Genomic DNA, 11,008 nt, shown 5'->3' with positions numbered 1-11,008 from the left:
CAGGGCAGGTTTGGTATTGATGTGTATCTCTGTTCTAATGAGGGTTAGATTAGAGTCAAGAGTTGTGGAAGCACATTGCGAAGGGCAGTTGGACTTGCAAGATAACAGACAAAAATAAAACACGTTTTCTAAATCTAAAATTAGGCTTATGTAGCTACACATTGCAGAAATATCACAAGCAGTTCCATTATTAAAAAAAATTGTGGTGTCTTGGGGTGTCATTATGACATTGTCTGAGCTTCTTGCCTGGAGAAAAGAAGTGCTGACTCTGAATTGTTTCCAAGCAACATTTCTGAGTTGCAAGTTGTGCAGCAAGAGCTCTGTATTTATCCACCTCTGGAATGTGTTAATTGAAGAAGAAGGAGTGTCCTGTCTTCTGCTTGTTCTTAGTATATTAGGACTTCCTTAGTTTGTTTAATTCTTAGCACTGTCACAAACGTTTGTTATCTGATCCTCTGTTTCTAATAACTTGTGACGCTGTTGGTCATTTCTGGCCTCTGCAAAAGCTGTAATTCCTACAGATATTCTGTTAATACACTTTTCATTAAAAAGGGCTGGTTGTAAGAAGAGAGAGATTTTGATCTCCCTGGACTGTGTAGAGAGCTCATACCTCTGACTACTGGACAAGCTATATGATAACTCAGCCTGGAAATCCAATCTTTAGTCCCTTTTGGGTCTCTGTTTAAATTCAGCTCACTGCCAAAGCTGAGTCAGTAAATAAACATGCACTCTGAGTCCCTGCTGACACTTGGCTTTTTTTCCCCCCCCATAAACAGTATGAAGTTGAAGAGCTGCGACGGAAGAAGGAGATCACCATTCGGGGCATGGAGGGCTGCCCCAAACCCGTGTTTGCCTTCCACCAGTGTAGCTTTCCACGTAAGTATTTTGGTACTGTAATATCATGAGGGTTACTCAGAACAGCTTGAACAGTTAGCTGGTTCTGTTTTCTGAATGCTCTTCTAAAGACTCAGTTATCCTTTAAGAAATGTTTTCTTTTCTCAAATTCTGAAGAGTATGTGATGGATGCCTTGATGGACCAGAACTTTACGGAGCCCACTCCAATCCAGTGCCAAGGCTTTCCGCTGGCGCTCAGTGGTCGTGACATGGTGGGCATTGCACAGACTGGCTCTGGGAAGACACTGGCAGTGCGTATTCTTCACTTCTCTTTATTTATTGAACTGTCCTGGTTGCTTTGCAGAAATAACCTACATGTTAGTCGTTTCTGGGCTTGCTGGTACCACCTAAAGTGAGGTGATGACATGTTTTTCAAGCTTGCTTTATTGCATCATGATGAGACTTGAGTTTCAGCCCAACTAGCCTGTTGTACTCACAGGCATATATTTTGTGTGTGGCTTCCGTTCTGGATGCTTAGTCACTTCTCTTTGGTCTGTGCTGACAGTGCAGTTTAAAAATCAGTGTGTTCTCTTTAGCACATTTGTTTTGTTATCTATGCAAGTTTAAAAAATGGTTAAGTCTTCAGAGCATACATTATTTTATCAGTAACCTTCAAAAGGTTTTTTTAATCCTCTATGAAAAGCATTGGTTAGGCCAAGATTGTTCAGTTCTGCTAACTTAGACTCCAGATTTAAATGAGTCTTCCTTTCAGAGGTGCTGAGCAGCTATATTTTGTGCTCCTGTCAAAGCAGGTATGGTTGGTCAGCTCTGAAAACCTTCTGTACTGTGGATGTGATTTTGCAGAATCCTGATTTTTATGTATTACAGAATACTGTTTTCTTCTCTTTTAGTACTTGTTGCCTGCAATTGTTCACATCAACCACCAGCCGTATTTGGAGAGAGGGGATGGCCCAATTGTAAGTGCTTGTTGATTCTCTTCCTTTCTCTGTGTGTGGCACAGCATTGTTAATGACATGTGCTTTATTTAATTGGCGTATCAGAACAGTCAGCAGAGGAATGTTTACTGTCACAATGTGAACATCCCACTCAGTTGAAATTCTCTGCAATTGCTGACATAGACTAAAGATATTTAAATGTTTTAGCTAATAAAGAGCAGATGGTCCAGCTTTGCTTCTGGTTTTAAGTTAGGGATGTGTGTGCAGCTTGACTATCCTGAGTCAATTCCTTTGGCAGTGTCTGGTTCTGGCACCTACTAGAGAGTTGGCCCAGCAAGTGCAGCAGGTGGCTGATGATTATGGCAAGTGTTCAAGACTGAAGAGTACCTGCATATATGGAGGAGCACCCAAAGGCCCCCAGATCAGAGATCTAGAAAGAGGTAATTTTAAAATGGGTGTTAGCAGTGTCTGGGGCATTGTACAAGCTCTGGACAAATAAAACTCTTAAACCCTGTTTGGAAGGGGGTGAGAGTGGATGAGTGGCTGTCTCTTTCTCCATTTGCAGTGATCGTTCATGAGGTAGTTCTCTTTATGATGTAGGGACTTGGGTGTTAGACTTCCTTTCTGTTTTTTCTTTGAACTTCCCACTTGTGAAGGTCATCAGAATGTAGGAAGGGGAAAAAGAAACTTTCCATAAAGAGAAGAGGTCGTTTTGAGGAAGTGCCGTACCAGCAAGTTCAGGGAAGGATTTTTCTTACAGCAGATTTCAAGTTTTCTGCCTAGGTTTGTTCAAATAATCAAGCTTAGTTTCTGAATGCAGAGAAGGTTCTTTGGACAGCAGGTAGGGGTGTGTATTTTTGTTTGGTTGCAGGTTTTTGTTGGGTTTTTTTGATTGTTCTGAAGCACTAAGCCCCATTTCTGTTTGTGTACCCTGCAATGTTCTGTAATTGCTTTTCTATACTTAGCAGGGAGCTGGACTTGGGGAGGATGAGGAACCTTCTACAGCAAGCACAATAACACAGTAGTGCTTGAGTAGTCTAACCTTCATTTCAAGGGCTACTTACATACAATTTCAAATGCAGGGATGTGCTGATGGCTTTCATCTTCACTAGACTGAAAAATGTAATAGAATTGTGGGAAGAGGTGTAAGAAGTATTATCACAGTAAGCTGATACATCCAGATCTGTTCAAGAAATCAGAACATTTTACTTACCATGGCAGTTTGCAGAGTCATATTGCCAACTGCAGTAGTGGGGTGAAAGGATGCCTGGTGGAAGTCTGGGGGGTGGCTCTGTTCACGAGGGCAGTAGTGCATTCCAGTTCAAATGTAGCATCTTCAATGGAAGAGTCAGAGGTTACATGAAGAGTCCTTGTGGGAGTATCAGCTTGCTGGATTTGTGCACACCTTTCTGGAGTGCTTCAAAATAGATGCTCTGCTTGTGAAAACCTTCTTCTCCCCTGTTCTTCCTTAAACTTTCCTTCTGTGGACATTGCAGTCACACTGGAATACTCACCTGTAAGATTTGGGAATTGGTGGAAACTAGACCCTTCTTCTGAGGAATGTGTAAATTGGTAAACCTGATAGTAGTTGATGAATATTTGAACTCTGTGCTCACAAATACAGACAGGATGGTTGTCTTTCACTGTTTGGGGCATAACTTCTCAGTGTTAAAGCCCATGCTTTGGTTTTCTGTATCTTAAAAAAAGTGGCAGTAATTTGACCTGTATAGCAAGAGAACTTCATGTTTGATTAACATGGGAAGTTATTTTTCTAGACACCTCTGTAGACTGCATAATTCTGGATGAAGGTGAGCTTCAGGCTTGAGTAGCAGCTTGTTTTCCTTCTGGTTTTTGGACAGCTCTTCACTGGTGTTTTTCTGGCAGTAAGCTTTTAGCTTCTGTACTGCATTTATTATTCTAATGGCACTGTAACAGTAATTTCAGAATGGAAAAAATATGAAAAGAAACTAGGGCTTCTACTGAAATGACTCAATCTTGGGTACGAATGAGGGTGGTGCTTTTTTTTTTTTTTAAACAATTTTGCTCTGGAAGGTGATTCATTCTGACTAAAAATACCAGTTGACATTCAGATGAAGAGCCTTACTCTTTTCCCTTATTCTGCTCTGAAGGTGTGGAGATCTGCATTGCTACACCAGGTCGCTTGATTGACTTCCTGGAGGCTGGAAAGACCAACCTGCGTCGGTGTACGTACCTGGTGCTGGACGAGGCAGACAGAATGTTGGACATGGGATTTGAACCCCAGATTCGTAAAATTGTTGACCAGATCAGAGTGAGTGACCCTTGTAAACAGTTGTAAACTCTTTTGTTTTCCTGCTCCAAGCCCAGTTCCTTAATAAACCCATTTTCCCTTTCTCTCAGCCTGACCGGCAGACTCTGATGTGGAGTGCCACCTGGCCAAAGGAGGTGCGCCAGCTTGCTGAGGACTTCCTGCAGGACTATGTGCAGATCAATGTGGGAAACCTGGAGCTGAGTGCCAACCACAATATCCTACAGATAGTGGATGTGTGCATGGAAAGTGAGAAAGACCACAAGTGAGCTGATTTTCCTACCATTTCGCTTGCTTTGGTTGTACTTAAAAATCTGCATTGCTTTGTAAGGCAGCTAGAAATTCCAAATAGTGTAGTTACTTGTGGTGTTATTTAACCTTTTGAGTGTTAAAAAATAAGTAAGTCCTGTAATTAGTCTATTGTGCATGTTCTAACCATACCCATGTAAAAGTGGCTGAAATTTCATGTGATACTGACTGACTTATGTGGGTGTTTGTTATGTATGTCCTCAGCATCAGCTGAGAGACCTCCTGTATTCTGCTGTATTCTGCTGTATGTGGATACACATCTTAACTCTCTTGTCTGTTTTAGGCTGATACAACTGATGGAAGAAATCATGGCAGAGAAGGAAAACAAGACTATCATCTTTGTGGAGACAAAGAGGCGATGTGATGATCTCACCCGAAGGATGCGCAGAGACGGGTGATTAGCTTCTCCCCTCCCTCCACTTTCTCTAGTGGGAAACAGAAATCCTAGTCCAAAGCAGTAGGGTTTAAATGCTTATGATGCTATTGTTGGGAACAGCTTGTCCATTATTTTCTTGGCTGAAGTCAGTCATTGTTTCCCAGAAGATTCCAGTCCATCAAAGCATTAGTGCAAGAGAGTGTCTGTAAGCAGTGTAAGTAAGTAAGTGTGTCAGAATCCTGATATGGTGATTGGGACTGTCTCCATACAGCAAATGTGATTTGGTTTGGATGGCTGTTTAGGTAGTGGGTTTACAGTACACATGCTGGGTAGGGAGAGGCTAGAGGAGGACAGGGAATAAAACATTTCTCAAATCTTAGGTTTTGCCTTTTTAACAAGAAGCCAGTAAAGCTTCATGTTGCTTTTAATGTATGTACTTTGTGTCTGTACTAATGTGCATCTCTCTTTGGCAGTTGGCCAGCTATGTGTATCCATGGAGACAAGAGTCAGCCAGAGAGAGATTGGGTGCTTAATGGTGAGTCTGTCAATTGGGGGGAGAATGACTGGGGCTGCTGCATCTAATTTACCAAGATGTATTTTTCTCCAGCCTTTTTTTAAGCTCTGTAGCCAGTAGATGCATTTAAGAGAACTTCCTTTGCCTCTCTACTCTTGATTTCAGCGCTTGTATTTGCCATTGGTTGTTTTTGTGGCAAATCACAATGGGAAAATAGCTTTATTAGTGGAGGCATTAAACCCTGACTTGCTGGGTGTTCTGGAAGTGACCTGTCTTACCTAGCTTCTGGAAAGTGACCATTTAGTGTAAATCAAGTCAGGTAACTTTATCTTTTTGAAAAATCTTACTTCATAGCATGCTTTGTTTTACAGAGTTTCGTTCTGGAAAGGCTCCTATCCTCATTGCTACCGACGTGGCATCTCGTGGGCTAGGTTTGTACACATAGACCACTCTTGCCTACTGCTGCATATTTTTCTTCTTTGGACTGAAAAATGTTTTTTTATTTAAAAAAAAAAAATTCAAAGCGTGATTTTCCCCCACATGTGAAATACCTTTTTTAACATTAATCTTCTTTTTTTCTTTCATATTCAAAGTCTCTTCCTGCTCCTAATGAACAGGCTTTGGTCTGCAGCAAGGCCTAGGCATGACCAATCGATCGCCAAGAGGGAGAAGAGACGTCCAATTATGCAACCCAACCCTTCCACCACACTCACTTCTTCCCCAGATCCAGCTTTTGTTGCTGGATGGTTAGGGATGGATTGCTCTCAGTTCAGATCAAAGTCTCAGATCAAGTAGGAAGTTGTTGGAGAGCATTTTGACAGCAAATAGCAAATATTCTCCCTGTATGACACACCACAGATTCGAACATACCAAGCCCAGTGTACATGCATGTTTACCCCACAGATGTATTCACATCTGAGACAGCATTGCTCCAGATCTTTGGTCTTGACATGTAACCTTCCCTCCTCTGTGTTCCTTCTAGGCAGGACCACTGAGACGATATATGGCCTTTAACACCTTGTTACCCAGATGTGTAATTGAATCAAAATCGCACAGCTCTATTCTGGTGGTATGAAAATGATCTGTCTGGATGCATTAGTTGTGCCCCCTTTTATAATGAGCATATCTGTCTGGTGAAACTGTGTGCAGAGCACAGTCCTTACACATTGCCCACTCTAGAAGAGGAGCATGACTTCTGAAGGGCTCTGAGTTTTAACAGCAGACATTGAATACTCTGCCCACCCTGAGTTTCGTAGAAGATAAACTGCTTGGGGGTCAATGTCTCACTGTAGTAAATTTTAGACCAAATTACTGCAAACCAGTGCAGATTAACTCAGAGGCTCTAGTTTGTTAACAACCTCAGTTACCTGAGCTCCCTTCATATGCTGAAAGGGTGGCTGTGCTGTGCATCGTATGGTCACTTTAACATAGGCAGACCATTACTAGGCTTGGCAGCCTTTGTTCACACAACCTTCACCCCTCCTTCCCCTCCCCCCTCAAAAAATGTCCAGCACTTCCTCAGGAAGTGATTCTATGGACTTCAGTCTCTGCCCTCTAGGGTCATGTCTGGACCTGTGCAGTTAGAACTTGGGCCTGTTGGGAGAAGGGACTGAGGCCTGAAACCAGTTTGTATGAAAGAGAGCTGCTTTCTCTAGCAGCATTTTTTAAACAGGCTTGCTATGTGCTGGTAGCTTCTTTGTGCATCTTGCCTAGACATTTAAAACAGCCTCACCTCCCCACCAAAAAACCAAACCAAACCACTCCCCCCAAAACGACTCAATTGGATAACACTTCAGAAAACAGTCTCCCCACTTCCCATCCTCCACCTCACCGGAGCGAAGGGGGAAAGGTATCAGAGTCTGTTTCTTGTTACTGAACAACATCTCTGCTTGTTTCGGGGCCCTGAGTTTGCTGCTTCTTAAAATAAGTCCCTTAACTGGCAAACTTCTGGACGACTTCCTCCAAGATCCTGGAAAGTGAAGGCTTCTACCTAAATAACATAAAACAGGGGCGCGCGCCTTTTGGCTGAGTCACCAGGGCTTTCCCTCTTCCTAATGGAACATTGGTTTCAAAAAAAGCTTCTTCCAGGTAAGTTCTGAGTCCCGTAATGACTTCTTTGTGGTAATTCCCTGGAGTGAGGTCCTCTCTCTGCACTGATTTTTTTTATTTTTATCTTTTTTTTTCTTTTTTTTTTACTTTTTTGGTTCAGTCTATTAAACTAAAAACGTTGAATTTGTTTTGTTTTGTTTTCTTTAACAGAAGCTTTGATATCAGCTGCAGATCATTCTCAGTGCAGGGGTGGGGGCACATCTACATTGATGGTCTAAAGAGCTCTCTAGACTAGCATGTTTGCTAGTTTATTGCCTCTCCCAGTTCATAATTGGAGACTGTCTGTACCACAGGGTGTTCTGATGGTCTGACAAAGGGAATGTTTCCCAGGTAGCTGTCAAAAATGATGTACAGTCTCAATTCTTGATCCTGCTACATTATCTTCTGAAAGTGCAGGAAGATTGTGAGTGTGCACAAACACTTTGGAGCATGCTAGACTGGAGAAGCCGAGTCTTGTATGTACTCTGGTCTTTCCTTCAGCGAGCTGCGTGCTCTACCAGGACCACTCTAGTCTGGAAAAGACCCTTGCATCTTCCTCTTCCCATTCTTCCCACTCCTCCCCAGGCAAGTCAATTCTGTCTGCATTAGTAGCTGCAATTCCCTGTGCTTTCTGCCGGGAAAGCACATCCTTGTATCCTCCCTGGTAATTCAAGTCACTTGCTCCTGGATGTGCCAGATGGGGCTGACTGAGGACCGTGTAGCCTGGAGTGGTCAGTCAGTCGCTCCCGGCTGAGAAGATCAGTCTGTCAGATGTACTCCTCTCTTTACTTCACTTTCCCCCTTAAAACCCTGTCGCATCAAGGACCCTAGCTGGAGACTCGCGCAGCCCCCTGTGAAACCTGCCTTCTCACTCCCTTTTTTTGGTGTGATTCAGGACTTTGGAGCCAGCAAAGACTGAGGAGCCCCCCCTTTGCTGTAATAAGAAACAGACATAAAGTCCCCCGTCTTGTCACTACAACCCTCATGTTTTTATTTTTCCTACAACCCCTTTGAAATTGATGCAGTCTGGGCAATAGATGCAGTCTGACCCTTTGGATGTAATTTTTGTATCTTCATTTTTTTGACAATTGCCCCTGAGAGCCCCAAATAGGGGGACAAAAAGCGTTGGAGGACCTGAAACTTTTACCTGAAGCCAGGTTCTCCGGCGCTTCACAACCAAATGGGGCTGCAGAGAAGCGTCTAAGCCAGTTCACAGAGCGAGCGTGTGTGGGGACTTCTCGCTGCCACGGACCCTTGATGCATGCTCCCCGCGCTCCAGTGGTCCCGTGTCAGAGGGCGGAGTTTTCGAAAGGAGGCCGCCAAAAATAAAAGGCAAAGAGACGGGATCGGCTGCAGCGGTTTCCCACAGGAGGAGGGAGTGTGCATCGGTCTGGTAACAAACAGAGAATGTTTCTCTCTTTAAAAACAAAACAACAAAAAAAAAAAGGAAAGGAAATCACAAAAAAAAAAATCTGTGTTTTAGCTTGGATATTTTCAGAATATTCTTGTTAAAATGCAGATTTTAAATTTTTTTTTTTTTGTGAGCTGTTAGGGCACTTAAAATTGTGTAAAACATCGTGTATTGTAGTAACTAGGTGCTTTTTGGTACTTAAGGTGCTTCCACGGAAGTGCTGCACTAATATTTACTTTGCTCCTGTCCCTTGAGGTTACAGAGTCTGTTCACACAGCATGCAATTCTGGCCTCCTAAATTCTAATAGTGCTCTGCATATAAAGCAGTTTTGGTCATTTTGTTTCCTGCTTCTGCCTGACTCTGGAAGTAGGGAATTGCTAACAGAATTCAGGGTTGTCAAATCACCCCAGCTTGGCAGAATTGGGCAGAACAGCACAGTGAAATGTTAGTGCAATGCATTCTGGTGGTGACTACAAAGCTGAGCTAAGATACTTTAGGTCTGAATAATTTTTAATGAGGTGGCTGAATAGTACTAATGTAATTGGAGTGCCTTAAGCTTTAGGCTAGGGAAATAAGCTCACTGTGTTTTATTAGGACTGTAAAAGCAAGTATTTTTAAGATTGCTTTTTATTTCATGTTACCGAGTGGAAGGTAAGTGATCTCATTACCGTTATGTTTTGTTAGACTTCTCCCAACAGAGTAAAAGCTTTACCATGGCAGTCCTGCCCTTCCTCCACCCCAATTTGCTCTGTCTGATCATGGCATTTTCACTTTACAGTGTGTGTTTTCATTCAAAACAAAAAAAAAACCCCAAAATTACATTAGCTTATTCATAACCTTTTGTATCTTTAACACAGGAAGACAGAGGAATGCATTCCGGGGAGGATGACTTTGAGTGCAGGGCAGAGCTGCTTTAAAATTCCCACTGTTTTTCAGGACACTGACCTTTGTTCCTGATGATCGTGAAACTGAGTCTTCTACTCTTTTGGGATGAGTCTGTCTTGTATTTATTCCATGCAATTACTAACTTTGTATTTTTTTTTCTTATTACTGTCACCTGCATCCGTGCTCCCCACCTTTCGTTGGCACGTCCTCTCTTCTTCTCCCCTTTCCTCAACCCCACCCCTTCACTGTGCTTCGCTCCTGGGCACTTCACAAGACGTGGAAGATGTAAAATTTGTGATAAACTACGACTATCCGAACAGCTCCGAAGATTATGTGCACCGCATTGGCCGTACGGCACGTAGTACCAACAAAGGTACTGCCTACACCTTCTTCACACCAGGAAACCTGAAACAAGCCAGGGAGCTTATCAAGGTGTTGGAAGAAGCCAATCAAGCCATCAATCCAAAGCTGATGCAGCTTGTGGACCACAGAGGAGGAGGAGGTGGTGGTGGAGGTAAAGGCGCATGGGAGAAGGGCTGCACAGGGAATAGGTTCCCCATTTTGAGGGAGGGAGACTAGAAGAGGGTTAGGGGAGTGGTAAGTGCAAGTCTCAGGTAACAAACAGATTAGTAATAAAGCTGTTTTGCGCTCGTAGTCACAACACATTTCTGTCCAGCAGAGAGGCAGTCCACTCTCACCTTAGCTGTAGTTTTATTTTCTCCTGGTAAGTCCTCACAGGGCTGATTTCGCTTGAATTAATGAATTCCTTGCTGTTCCTACCTAAGCAGAGGCAACAAGACACGTGTGTGTGTGCACGTGCAAAATTGAAATCGGTACAGGGATACACCGACTTACCTTCAGGGACTGAGGCTATTTTTCCTCCTGTTTCCTGAAGGAATAAGAAGTTTCCTTATATTTCCAAGTTAGTCCTGAATTTCTTCTATTTCTCTGTCTTCAAGCACATACACAAAGAACCCTTGTTGAGCTTCACTGTGACCAAAGTGAAGAGGAGTATGCAAAGCTGTACAGGGAAGTTTAGGAGAACTTGCTCCTTGTGGGCAAAACTGGGAATGTAGAAGGGGGAGAAAGGGTGGTGTAGTTGTACCAGAGTTCATTGTCTAAGACTTGTTCACGGTACTAAATCTTAATATATCCATCGCCAGGAGGTCGTTCTCGTTACCGAACGAGCAGTTCAGTAAACAACCCTAACCTGATGTACCAGGAAGAGTGTGACAGGAGGCTCCGGGGAGTGAAAGAGGGCCGGAGAGACTCAGGTGGCTTCAGAGACCGTGAGCGTGCTGACAGTTACGCCAACGGAGCCAACAAGACCTATGGCGCTGCCTACGG

General features: G+C 43.2%; 1 protein-coding gene across 1 annotated transcript; it reads left to right on the top strand.

Annotated features, from left to right (window-relative positions):
- Nucleotides 1-776: 776 nt before the first annotated feature.
- On the top strand, nt 777-11,003 carry DDX17 (DEAD (Asp-Glu-Ala-Asp) box helicase 17; the record flags this gene model as incomplete). Its single annotated transcript, XM_009075052.1, has 11 exons — nt 777-876; nt 1,012-1,145; nt 1,746-1,811; nt 2,089-2,230; nt 3,920-4,080; nt 4,170-4,342; nt 4,670-4,780; nt 5,236-5,297; nt 5,648-5,707; nt 9,936-10,175; nt 10,825-11,003. Coding segments are annotated over 11 exons (1,428 nt in total), but the record flags the coding sequence as incomplete, so codon positions are not given.
- Nucleotides 11,004-11,008: the final 5 nt, after the last annotated feature.

This window comes from Acanthisitta chloris, unplaced genomic scaffold (assembly GCF_000695815.1).
Source record: "Acanthisitta chloris isolate BGI_N310 unplaced genomic scaffold, ASM69581v1 scaffold45980, whole genome shotgun sequence".
In the NCBI taxonomy this organism is placed as follows: Eukaryota; Metazoa; Chordata; class Aves; order Passeriformes; family Acanthisittidae; genus Acanthisitta; species Acanthisitta chloris.
The sequence above is the reverse complement of the archived record's forward strand: the minus strand, read 5'-3'. Positions and strand labels throughout refer to the sequence as shown.